Source organism: Schistocerca americana, chromosome 1, assembly GCF_021461395.2.
Source record: "Schistocerca americana isolate TAMUIC-IGC-003095 chromosome 1, iqSchAmer2.1, whole genome shotgun sequence".
Lineage (NCBI taxonomy): Eukaryota > Metazoa > Arthropoda > Insecta > Orthoptera > Acrididae > Schistocerca > Schistocerca americana.
This window is the reverse complement of record NC_060119.1, coordinates 640,355,148-640,369,077: the sequence shown is the minus strand read 5'-3', so window position 1 is coordinate 640,369,077 and position 13,930 is coordinate 640,355,148. Positions and strand designations below refer to the sequence as shown.

The following is a 13,930-nucleotide window of genomic DNA, read 5'->3' as shown; positions in this document are numbered from 1 at the left end:
CTAGTGCCGCTTGATTGAGGTGCATCTACTACACAGACTGTGCGCTCCAAAGGCACAATGCAAGAATCTTCTCTTTCAGGCCAATAAAATGATGCAGCTGGTCCTGAAGGATGTAGAAATAGAATTTCTGCATCTTCTTCATCATTGAATATTGTTTTTACCAGTCCAAAGTACCAGTTACCATCATAATTTGCAGCCACATAGCTATTTATGGATGGTTCAACTGAACCCAATCAGAAGAAGAATGGAAAGAAAAGACTAGGAGGGTTTTACACTATCTGTAGTCCTAATTTCAAGGTTGTTTGTTGGAAGTGGTTTGAAGTTATGAAAACTTCTTGTTCCAGGAATGGTTCGGGTTGCTGAAAAACGTTTTTCTAGTTTTAACCGTAGCAAATCAGCTTCTTTTTTGTCAATAAAGTGAAAATGAATGTTTTCAATATTTTTTTCACAAAACTTGTACACATCGATTGCTGTCATTATTTGTTCTTTGTCTGAAAGCTGTAGACTGGCTTTCCTTAAAATTCTTTTAATAGTTCCTCCTAAGCCATCACAAACTGACTTCCCATGACTTGTTGCAAAAAAAGTGTGTTAGGCCTTCAAATTAAAGTCTCTCAAGTGTTCAGTCAAATTTTTAAAACTGTTTCTATTTTTGTACTGCCCAGCACAACCATCTGTAAAGTAGTGAACTGAGTCAATGTCAGTATGATGTAATGACAGCCACTTTGTAATTTCTTTTTGTACAAAGTTAACAAAACCAGTATCATGTTCTTGGTCATCACTAATAAAACAGTGGTTGGAAACAAAAACATTGTTTTCCTCATTTCTCAGAAAAACTCCAACTAGGTGTAGAGTACAACCACCTCTATTCCAGTAGTAACTTTGGATCTCATTTTGTACAACAAAGGAATAATTTTCACTGAAATCCATCACAATAATTGTTGTTTTGGGTGGTGGGTCTTCTTTCAATCTTTTAAAGGCCGCTGATTGGGATTTTGCTATAAACGAGTGCGGGGTGAGCTTTTCCAATGACCTAACCAATAAAGAAATGTAGTCTTCAACACTGATAAGACTGTTTGATCATTTCTGCCCTGTCTGTGTTAACCCACTGACTGATTACAATTTCTTCTTCTAAATCATAATCTTCACTTAGTTTTTCAGTTAACTACTTAGTTAGTGCAGTTTGCAGGACAGCTGTCGCAATGATGTAGCATGCAGTTTTGGTTTTCCGTGTTGCATAAAAGCATCTTAATTAGGTCTTTACAAGAACATTCTGGTGGATACTGCATACACATACAGTGTGTATGCCTGCAGCACCAGCAAGGATACACCATTTAGGTCTCAAGAAACAAAATTTTGAAAATCCTACTTCTACCTCGGGATTCTCCCATTTGAAAGAATAATAGAGTTCTCTCAAGTTACACAAAATGAGTCTTTTTTGCATGTACACATTTTTTTGAACACTTACTTTGTCTTTTGTTCGAGGTAGCACTCTGGAACTTTCACCCTTTTCATAAAAATCTGTTACAAGTCTTACTGTATTTTCAGAAAGAGTTTTACCTTTTTTTGGACCAGGAGTTTCCAAACTACCCTTTTCAGATTTTAGCTTTCTAGCTTGTCGCACCATGTACTCACTTACATTAAATTCTTTCACCACTTTATTTCAGAATCTGGGGCCAAGGTCAGAATCTGGATTTTTCTAAACCTCCCAACAGATGAAATCTTCTCTTTCATAAGAGAAATAATTACATCAAAATCCTTTGCTTTCTCAACCACACTTGTATCTTCTTCGTCATCATCAGAACTTGGGGCATCATATTTTAATGCTTTTGAAACCATCTTTTTTGCAGTCTTTTCAATACTGCTAACCTTCCTTTTAAAATAAGACCCTTTACTTTGTTCTGACAAGCCATGAAGCTTTATCAGTGTTAAACCTAAATTATCAAGAGCAATGTTTGTTTGTATGAGGGAGTCATTTCTGGATTCCAATGATTCTAATTCAACCATGACTTCATCATCTGTTTCACTTTCATTGACTTCAACTCTTAATTTTTCCTCACAAAAGTTACGGCATGTTGAGCAAAGCTTCTGTCCAGGTTTTATGCTAATATTTTCTGTCAGTAATTGTTTAGAAAGATCCAAGCCTACACTTCTCAACAATTTTTTGATGGGCTTTTTGTGGTTTTTTTTAGTGGGTCTACACATCTTGTTTGATACTTTTCAAAACAATTAAAAAGTAGTAGCTGTGGTGTGAACATATATTCTTAAATTCACACAGATTAATTCCAGATTGTAACTGGATCAAATCTTTTTCTTCCTCACTCAATTCAGATACCGGTTGTAACTGTTTTTGAAGGTGTGTAGGTTGTTTGGGAATGGTCAGATTTTTTTAAATAACCCTACGCTACAGGTTTGAATAGCTGACATACTGATTTCACTTTTGGTCTGATTACTGTTCTGGTTACTTTTATAGGATATTGGAAAAGAATCTCTGTAAACTAAGTAACAGTACTTACTGAAAGTTCAAATAAACTTAATAAAATACTATCCAAGCACTATTTAACACTGTAATAATTTTTTACTTCAAAACACAGGAGTAACAAAACAAAATCCAAGCGTACATTGTTACCCGAAGAAGACAAAAACTTATTTTCGGTGTCTAAGTCACTTGGTACTTTTTATTTTTAAAATATAATTAATATTATTTTAAAAATTAGATAACTATTAAACAGGTTAAAAAGCCAACATAATTTTTCTTTTATCTAATAGCTTATACAATTAAGAGTACAATTTTGAGCTTTCTATCAGGTCTGAGACTCTAGATATTGCAGTTTTTGTAAAACTAGACATCCGTTAGCTTAAAAAAAACAAAAAAAAAAAAAACATTTGTAATTTTTTTTTTCATTTGGAAGATTTTAATATATCTTTATGGTAATTTTTTTAACATTTAATATAATACACAAACTTTTCCAAAATTTCATACTGATATCTTGAGTATTCTTTAATATACAATTTTTTGTTGTGAGGACACGTTTAAGTTAAGATTTCCGACTGCTGAAACAAAGCCAAATCTAAAAACTTTAAAAATTTATTAAAAAACTATAAGAGATAGAGCAAAAAATTGTTACAAATGCTTTCAGGATGATAAAAGAAGTAATTGTACCAAGTTTCATCAAAATCTGACATGGTTGGTGTCGAGGCCTGGGTGACTTGACATGGAATGACCCTCTCCCTAATTGAGTGCCCCCCCCCCCCCTCTCAAAGCCTTCCATAAAAACATTTGTTACCAGAATGGAGGAGAGACTCATGGCAACACCGTCAATTGCTCAAAATATACACTGTAGAATAAAAAGTAGGTTGATAAATTACACAACAAAAGAGTGCTGCTATACTAGCTTTGAACCTACTCCCAACGAGAGAGAATAAATCCATGAGAAGGACTCATAGTGAGGAGTGAGACATCATCTAATCTTACTAATAAGTTTGATACATTGAGTCATGGCAAATTCAGTACATTAAAGAAGTCACTAGAGATGTGAGTCAAATGTAAGCATTTTTCCATGACAGGTTTCAGTAACAAAGGATGATGTCTAGCTAAGTCATATGTTGGAGCACCTATATTATTCGTAACAGCTTATAATGACATCCCTTCTTTGTGAATTCTGAGAGACCATATAAGCTTGGTCGAATAGAGCTGTGAGGTCTTAAGCTTTTTGAAACTTCTTGCAGAAGAGAAGAAGAATTCAAAAATGTTGACTTTTTCGTTCCACTCTACCTGTGGGGTATTTATCAATCTTCCAGTATGTTGGTTCAGTAAACAAGCTGTAAATCTTCTGGCCATAGATCTCATGTGGCAACTGTACAGTGTCATTTCTCTTATGCACTGCAAGAACAATAACATGAGGATCTTTCCAAAGCTTGTGTAGTGTGGTCCTTTCTGTAGAGGAAATATTGTTCTTGTAATGCAGAACTCTCATAAGCAGGCAACATGTTTCATTCCTTACTTCTTCCACATCACTCAGAAGAGGTCTAACAACTTCTTCACAGCTTCTTCAATAACACTAATAAAATCAGTTAAAGGCAACATTTTAGTGTGGGCACAAAGTTCAAACCTTTCCAGAGCACTGACAGCATCAACAACCTCCACAACCTTAACCATGAAATTGACCATGAAGTGCCAAATGGCATCTTGTAGTGAAAGGCTGGCTAACTTCTAGAATTATCTTGAAACACACTCGTTATGGACCAAGTCCAACTTTGTTCAGGTCACATCATTAACCCATTCTCAGGAGAGGGATGGGAGACTGGATGCAATCTCCATGTGCAGATAAAACAGCGGTTCTGAAGTGGTGTCAGTTCACAGTGACTAAAATGAAACCTTTCCTTCATGAGTACTAGGCTTCCCTTACTTTTGATGCACTTTGCACTGCCAATCATGATAAAATGTTATCACTTAGGCAAACTTCAAGATAATGCCATTTTCCTGGCACTTCAGTAAAAACCACAAAGAACTCAACAATGTCACACATTTATTACATAAATTGTCCACCATTTGGTTGGGTGATACCTCCTTCCCAAAGATATACTGAATGTGATTCTTGAAGTTTTCCCGGCTTAATGAGTATTCCACGAATTTCTGGGATTGCTAATAGAGACAGCCTTTCTAAGGAAATGGAACACCTACAATTTGTGTCCAAAGATTACAGATATTCTCCACATGAGATCAACACAGCTCTATGAAAGAAGAAACATGACCACTGGCAAGAGCAAGAGGAGCTGTTAAAGTCCTGGGCGTTTCTCCCATATGTCAGCAATATTTAATTGAAATTAGGCTCAATCATAGGGAAACACTGCAGAAGTCTGGAGTCTACAGAGTACCATGCTAATGTGGCAAAGCCTACATTGGTCAGACCATTCACACAGTACATGAAAGGTGTCTTGAATACGGCTGCCATACTAGCCTTTTGCAGCCCAGTAAGTCAGCCATATCCGAGTATTGTATCTCTACAGGATACTCAACCTCTATGGATTATTCTGCCTCTATAGAAGTGCTAGCAGCCATTGCCACAAGGTTACAAGTATATATGCACTTTTCTGACACCTGATCTCTGCCAAAATTGCCATTAGTTAACAGAAGAAAGTAGAAGCCTAAAAATTGGAAATCCTGTCCTGATCAGGGATGAAGAATGCTCTCAAACAGAAAAATCAGGATTAGGAGAAGGATAACCAAAGAGAAGGGAGAAAACGAAAACAGGACTTTTCAGAACAGAAAAATCTCACTGTGCCAAAAATAAATTACTCATAGCTTGTCTGAGAACTGATTCAGTAAAAAAAATACATTTGTGCAGCATGTAGATGTGGTTTTGGTGAAGACTCAACACAATGTTGTAAATATAAAGAATTCTGTGATGATGACTGACTGGGTTACAAAGATGTAAGCCATCACTGTGACTACTGCTGAAAAATCTCATGTGCAAACTCTTGCCCAACTGAATACATACTCTTATGCATCTGTGCAAGTAAGAGCAGGCTACACAGTTCACACTTCTGTCCTCTCGATCTTATTGGGTCTCTCTTAAGAGGAAAAATACATCCATTTTTACAATTATCAATATGTAGGATCCAAAATGACAATTTGATATATAAATAAATAGATTACAATAAAAGTTGACTGTAAGTAGAAATGCTCATTTATTTCTTATCATCATGCTCTTACCCAAAAGTTCCTTATTACTGTTGTTTTTTTCTCCCCCAGACTCAATTTCTCCCCCTGAATCTGCAAAGTTTCAACAATAAAATCCCGTCTTTTGTTGATATTTAGTTTTTGGCAATTAACCTTAAAAGTCATTCTGTACATTATTTGTCAGTGTAATCCTTTTCTTTTCAGAAAGTTTATGCACTTGATGTAATGGTATCCATGAGTTCAACTGAGTTTGACAGATTAACCAAAGTATTCAATACCATATTTCATTCATTACAATTTCTGTATGCTGTAATGATATTGGACAATTATATTGAGTTTTATAGACGAAGTGAAGTCCTCAACATCAATTTCTTTATAGTGTTTTGTCATGGTTTTAATATATATTTATATTCATCATCATTGGCTGATTGGGGCTGGCTGGCACTTATGTTCTTGGGGGGGGGGGGGGGGGGGGGGGGAGAGAGAGAGAGAGAGAGAGAGAGAGAGAGAGGAGAGAGAGAGAGAGAGGAGAGAGAGAGAGAGAGAGAGAGAGAGAGAGAGAGAGGGAGGGGGGGGAGGGAGGGAGAGATCATGTGTGTTAACAGCAGCTGACTTGGTTGAATGATATGAAGGCACCATTTAATAAAAGAACTGTTACAGTGGCCACTCATCTAGGTTAGGTTGAAAGTTAGAAGGCTGGTCTGTGAGTTGGCAAAGGCACAAATACGAATATGAAAGCTTCGATGTTGTGACAATGTTTGATAGAGTAAACCAAAGTCTCTGCTAGGTTGAAAGATGATATCTGCATTCAGTGATGCATATTGACAGATGATGACTTGTTTATCAGTCGTTACTGCTGGGCCTTCCAAGGTCTATTCAGACCAAGAAGAGAGTGGCTACCAGGGCAATGAAATTCCTATACTGGTGTCCATATGATTAAGCATTCATCCACAGACTGTGAATTTCCAACCGCAAGTCTGGCATCCATGAAGGTCAGCGAGAGGTGAGGAGCTATGAGATGTACATGTAATGAGTATCTGCTATAATACATCAGAATGAAGACACCAGCAACAACATTCAAATCAAGGTCAACAATCAGGAGACTGATTTATTCAAGTACTGTATACAGAAGGTTTCAATATGGTCGTGTGTGCAAGACAGACAGCTACATTTGTAGCACTTGCCTCAGGAGTATGCATTTTATGTGGTCATGTCAACCATGTACACTCCACTGCTGATCAAGGGTGCAACTAAACCCACCGATACAGGATGTCTGCTTTGTCCTGTGGCATAATGACGACATGGTGCGTGATGCCATGTGTGTGTAAATAGAAAGAGAACAATTCAGTTATGATATTTCTTTTGGATCTAATTTGTTTGCGAAATGCAGGGTTTTGGTAAAACACTGATCTATAGAGTCACCTAACATCTAGGTTAGGTAGAAAGCTAAAAGGTTGGTCAGTAAGTTGGCAAAGGCACAAATGTGAATATGAAAGCTTCGATGTTGTGACAATGATTGATAGAGTAAACCAAAGTCTCTGCTAGGTTGAAAGATGATAGTATTTTTTGTGATTTAGCATGGTAGTATCACAACACATCAATTCATCTGACCAATGGAAGATCAGAGAGTATTGACATACCTTTCAAAATACCAATAAGTATGATTTGGATCACCCCCTACTGCTTAATCTTGGTTGTGGTGACAAGAGTGATCTGTAGCACGACTCAATGCCTGAGTTAGGTTCAAAGGTGACAATTTGGATGTGAGGAAAATCTGGTTGTGGTAACAAATTGACCAGTGGTGAAGTATAATGTTAATGTTCGCACCATATTGAAAAGGTGAGCCTGTGTGACTGAGTGGGGATGGGGGAGGAGGGGGTGATGTGTAACTTGAAACTGGGGCCCATTATTAATAAAATCATCAGAAAAAAGCAGTATCTGGATGCATACTGCAACACCTCCATGTTTTCCCAACGTAAACTGTGATTGTGGTGTTTTACAGGCACTTATGGCTTTATAGCTTATGGGCATCAGTATGATGATGAAATGTGCAATTACGTCATTTCAGAGAATGAAAAGAAGAAATTTCCTACTTAACCTGTACAAAAATATATTTTGCAGATGACAATTAACAGAGCGATTTGGCCAACATAATCCTGAAACATAAATAAAACAGAGTGCATGAGATTGTTTTGCGAGGTATGCTACTACTGTTTTTAAGCATTGTTCTCCTCCTCTTGAAAGCCTTGCCATACTGACGGACTGATAAAAAAAATTGCATTCCTTTCCTATGTAGCATGGAGCCACTATCATTAACAAGACACATTGTCAAACTGATAGCGATAGTAATCACACTTCCGAACTCAAGAACTAGGTACTTGTAGCACTGACATGCCCATTTTGTAAATTTAAATTACTTACCTAAGACAGCACTATAATTTTGTTTGTACACTGTTATGGGACTTGCACTTTGTTTAAGTTTCTTAATACCAACACACAACATCTCAAGATACGTCAGTAATTTTTCGTTGAATTACCAAATCATTGTGTAAAGCATGTACAATATAGATGCAATTCATTACAAGAAAGCAGTGCTACATGTCTGTCAACAGCTTATGTAGAATGTGTTTCCTTGTTTAGTATGACAATAAAGTGAAATAAACTACTTTTCCTCACCACCTTCCACACACAAAGAACATTTATTGATAGCTACAGATATCCTCTAAGTTATCATATATACTTATACTATACACCATCAACCAACATATAAAAAAGCAACTGATGGTGCAAACAAAATGTGATTTTTGAATGGAACTGTGCTTCATACCTACCAAATAAGTAAAGCAGTTAACAGCCTACTTATCACTTACCAGTCTTTGTACATCCACAGCTTCATTATAAAAAAATAATAATTTCTGAAGAAGTAACGCTAATGTTTTTTCTGGCGTTATTTTAGCTTTATAAGCTTCCAACATCTTATCAAATTCGTCACGCTGCAGTTTTTTGTGTCTCAGTCTGGTCAAGTAACTCCGTACAGATGCTTGGATCATTATTGCACTATTCTGCCGGCGTCTTAGCTCCTGAACAAAAAAACATTGGAAGGTATCGAAATAAAAATCAAGTATACCATAACATTACTACTTTGTTATGTAGTACAGGACTACTCTCTACCTCTCGTTTACTTCGTTCAATCTGCGCTTTCTGCAACAGTTCATTTCTCTCATGTTTCCTGCTGGCACCGGAGAGATTCTGTTGTGGTCTTCTTCGAAATTCGCCTTCAAAACTATACATTATTTAACTGGTGGTACTAAAGAGCTGTAGAATTTAAAAGAAGGAAAAAAGTGATATATATCTGTACGATGACAGTGTGATACAGCATGAAATATAAAACACCACTAACATCTCTTCCTCATGTATATAAACGTGACTAAACACGACAAATAATTATTTAGACGTTATCTTTTGTTGGACCTACGACACTGAGCTACAACTTCTGGACCTTCACATCAAAATGATAACACAGCAAGTACTAGCTTGTCACAGGGAGAGTGAACTGGATACTGATGCACAACAGTTGTCAGTAACGCTGTCAAACCTTTATGTACAGATGATGGTCGCGCCAATCATCCGTATAGCAGTCTTGCGTGACAATGTAACTTTTTGGATTACTCACACTGTAAAAATTTAATTACGTGACGTTGGCAGCAGACGAAGAATAACGATGCCAAACGTTCCTATTCCTTTTACTTTCACTGTGCACAACAATCCTTCACTAAATCGTTTACCAACTGTAAAAACACACCAAACCACATCCTATTTCCCGACTAGAGTCACACAGCACTGACACTACAAGCAAAGATGCTATTGACATAAACTAGCGATTGTCATTTTCCCAGTTTACAATCATTGGAAAGTTAATGTGACAACATCGGTGATTTTGTGATCTCTGGCCGCTGTCTCTAGCAACTTCATAGTTTTCAATATCATTGTCAGAGGATATGTATCGGAGGAAAGCGGTCTACACCCGCAAATGCATTATTAGTTGAAGCATTGCTTGCAGATTGTAAGTTCCGGACGGGATAGAGATTTTCTTCGATCGAAGATCGAGTATTTGTGTTGTCATTATCATTTCATTTTCATCTTCATCGACGCGCAAGTCACCGAAATAGCGTCAAATAGGAAGATTTACACTGAGCGGCCAAATAACTCTACACAGTGTCTCCCGACCAGTAACAGTATACGATCATTCCATTTCAGCTGAAGCAATGGAAAATCCTCCCTGAATTAGAAGGCGTCATCTAGCAAAGAAGTTCCTTCTAAGGAAGAGACAAGATTCAAACCATATTTTACACGGACTCCTTCATCAGATGCAATCAACAGATCATGAAAGAAATTTAAATTTAATTCAAATTTCTACATGGTTTTTGATGTTATTAGTAGCAGACAACATCCATGAGATGCATCATATCAAAACAATTGATATGGGTACTTCATTTCAATTCCCATTCAATTGCCAAATAAGTAATATTATAACTCAGTATTGAAAACCGACAAGTCACTCTTCCTGTACTTGGAACAAGAACGTTATAAAGTGGATCTTTGAAGTTTATCTAAGGCATCATTAATATTTACAGACAGTTCAAAAATGGACTCAGTAGATCGGTTGGTTGTGCTTTCTTATGTCCTTAACTGTCTTACGTCAAGCAATGTATCCACCCAGCACTCTCCTCCATCTTCACACCAGAAGCAATATCTATAAATGAAACATATTTCGTTGACAAATAAGGCATAGCAACATTGCAATTGCATCAGATTACAAAAGCGTTATTCTGTTGTAGAGTCCAATGTGAAACTATGATACAAACATAATTGAAACTGTTCATATAGTGACGCAAAGCAATGACATCCCTTCCTTCAATGAAATGCCTGCTTTCTCAGCAGTTACTCATAATGAAGAGGTACCAGATCACATAGCGAAGTCAACAGTTACATCAGGAATTTTATATGCCACAAGTTCCTAAATCAGGCCTTAATTCATGGGTAATGAAGAAAATTAATATCCACTGGAAAGAATATTGCAATTTATCTGTATTTATCTGTATCTGCATCAATACAACCATCTATTCCACCTAACCTTTCTTACACGACAAAAAGTTTTCAAGGAAATTAATAAATAGTTTCATCAGTTGCTTGATGACCATGAGTGTTTTCCATCAATTCTTTACCAAATACTAATGTTGAATTCTCCTTATTGTGATTGTAATACCGCCTGTGCTGATCTCAAAATGTATTTATTATTTGAGGAATGCTGACACCCACATAGCCTGTGATTTCCCCAGTATCTTTTATGGCAACTGCAACCATATATACAAGACGATATTTAGATTTATGACATATTCTCAGATTATAGTCTAACTTAAATCTGTAGCACCTAAATGTGCCAGATTATATTATTTATATTTAAGAACACAGTTATTTATATTTAAGAACACAATTATTTGTAATAATTATTTGCTATGTATTGTATTTGTAATATGTATGGCTGTATGACTTTTTTCGCTAAATGTCAAAGAAAATTAAATAAAAAAGTATGAGTATCCATAGAGGAATTAGTTAAGGGCGCAGAACAGAATTTTTGTTGACAACGTACATTACTTCAAAAGTCACATCAGTGTGGTACAAGGGGACTCATGACCTAAGATGTTAAGTCCCATAGTGCTCAGAGCCATTTTTGAAGTGTGGTACAGTGTTAGGGCCCAACCACACCCAACGACCTATCTTCACAAAAGTCTGTGCACAACACATCTGCGCACACAGGTAGTTTTCTATGAATAGGAGATGACCTGTGCAGGTATGAGATGTGTGCAATTGTGTTCAAATCTGTTATTTATATTTATATTTAAGAACACAATTATTTGTAATAATTATTTGCTATGTATTGTATTTGTAATATGTATGGCTGTATGACTTTTTTCGCTAAATGTCAAAGAAAATTAAATAAAAAAGTATGAGTATCCATAGAGGAATTAGTTAAGGGCGCAGAACAGAATTTTTGTTGACAACGTACATTACTTCAAAAGTCACATCAGTGTGGTACAAGGGGACTCATGACCTAAGATGTTAAGTCCCATAGTGCTCAGAGCCATTTTTGAAGTGTGGTACAGTGTTAGGGCCCAACCACACCCAACGACCTATCTTCACAAAAGTCTGTGCACAACACATCTGCGCACACAGGTAGTTTTCTATGAATAGGAGATGACCTGTGCAGGTATGAGATGTGTGCAATTGTGTTCAAATCTGTGGGTTCAAATCACATCTCTGTAGACAAGTTCGAAGACGTGGATAGGAGATCGTCGCAAATGTGGCAGTAAAACATTTTGGATCGCTGTTTGTTCAATCAAATGTTTCTCGTCTGTGTGTACAGAGTGCATTTTAAAACGGCAGTTATATGTCGGTGTTCTAGATAATTCACTGCCGATTTGATCATAATGTATTGGACTATATTGGTTTGTGGAAAACTAAACGCAGAAAATATTGCGTTAGGAATAAGAAAGCAGCTGCTTATTACTCTTTAACAGAGAAATAACGAGCGGTTAACCCTGTGGCAAACAGGAAAACGGTACATAGTTAAAAAATTGTTGCCTACTGTTTACCCCAAGGAGCTAAGCAAGGGAACAAATCCTTTAGATCTGGTGGTGGAAGATTGTTAGCATACTTTCAGTCGGTAGTGTTTGTATCACAGTCTGATGGGAGTTGTGGCAGTGTAGCAAAACAAAGTAGACCCTATTCGATTTTTGAAGAGTATAGTCAGAATATTGTGTTAAGCTTATAATGGAAGACATTTAAACAGACCCCTCAGGCATGTAGGTGTTATTACATGTCATTTACTTCCTGTTTTACTTCCTAATGTTATATGTGGTTCATTATAAGAGTGGTTTAGAGGTGAACTGTAGAATTCACAACCAAAATACTACAATTAAAGCTTTCCAGATATACTACGAATCCCTGTCTAGAGCTCAGAATGGAATTTTACATTCTAGTGCAAAAGCTGCTGGTAGACTTCAGATACAGAATCGAAAATCTCGAGTTAGAAGGAAACTTAACTATAGCTCACTGGCCACATATATAACTTTTAAGAATATACTCTGTATCAAACACGTCTAAAACTCCAAAAATATGATCTTTATCTTGTCAGCATTGAGGCACTGTACAATACATTACTTTTCATCATGAAATCATGCTTCAGGACGGCGTAAACAAATCACATATGTTTTGTATGACTTCACTGAATGCTTGTTTCGAAACTGCAGTGGTAAATTCCAGATCCTTCTATTTTTTATTTCCAGGAATCTTAACAACGTCATCAGCCACTTGTGTGGAGAAATTGCTCTCCTCATATAAGTTTTTTTATGAACGTCAAAAAGTGATTGTATGTTTCTAAATCCATCCTCAAATAATTTCTCCAGTCGGCGAGTTCGGCCTGCAACTCGTGTGGTAAATTACGTGTGAAAACTGCCTTTGCTTAAGCAGTCACTGTGTAGATCATTTTGACCTGTCTCTCTATTTCTGGCTTTTTTTTCTGCAACACTAGCTACAGCTACAGACAGTAACATAATTTCCTACATTTCTGAATAAACGGAATAAACTTTGAGGTTACTGTAGGAGCGTCCAGTCGCTTGCCACTGAAATTTCTTTTCTGTACCAATGAATACCGAGCTAGCAGTAAATTGGAACTTGTGTCATGTGAATATACTACATTTGCAATTATCTATTGCAAGCACAGACATTTGCACAGATCTTTGCGCAGGTAGATTACTGCATATGGACAGGCTTTAAAGTTTCCCTGTCTGCACTTTGAATATTTTGAATATCACTACATAGCTAGTGCAGAGAATTTCTGTTCAAGTGTGCCATGTATTTTGTAAATGTGTGTCATAGGTATCTTATCCCCCCCCATGTCATGAAGGCACATATAACCTCCTATTTTAATGAACATCCGTGGTTGAGGTTATTTTTGTGAAGGACCGTATGGTTAACAGTCACCATAACAACGAAGGCGCATCGAAGCAGGGGACATCGTCATTGCACATGGTGCATCTGTGCCGGGAAAACAGTTAAAAGGCTGTAGTACATTGAATCCGTGGTTGAGGTAATTTTTGTGAAGGACCGTATAGTTAAACAGTCACCATAACGACGAGGGCGCATCGAAGCAGCAGACGTCGTCATCGCTGTATCAACGAGCTGCAGTAC

General features: G+C 36.9%; 1 protein-coding gene across 2 annotated transcripts in view; it reads right to left on the bottom strand.

The window, feature by feature from the left end:
- LOC124607721 (ubiquitin-protein ligase E3C) overlaps nt 1-9,524 on the bottom strand; it is a 213,444-nt gene extending 203,920 nt beyond the window's left edge. The window contains exons 1-3 of one of the 2 annotated variants that reach the window (XM_047139927.1): nt 9,354-9,524; nt 8,852-8,995; nt 8,551-8,760 (exon numbers count right to left, since the gene is read on the bottom strand). In XM_047139927.1, the coding sequence (XP_046995883.1) occupies nt 8,551-8,760; nt 8,852-8,971 (330 nt within the window). In that variant the 5' untranslated portion in view covers nt 8,972-8,995; nt 9,354-9,524. The other variant, XM_047139928.1, reaches the window with a different exon arrangement.
- Between the last annotated feature and the right edge of the window lie 4,406 nt (nt 9,525-13,930).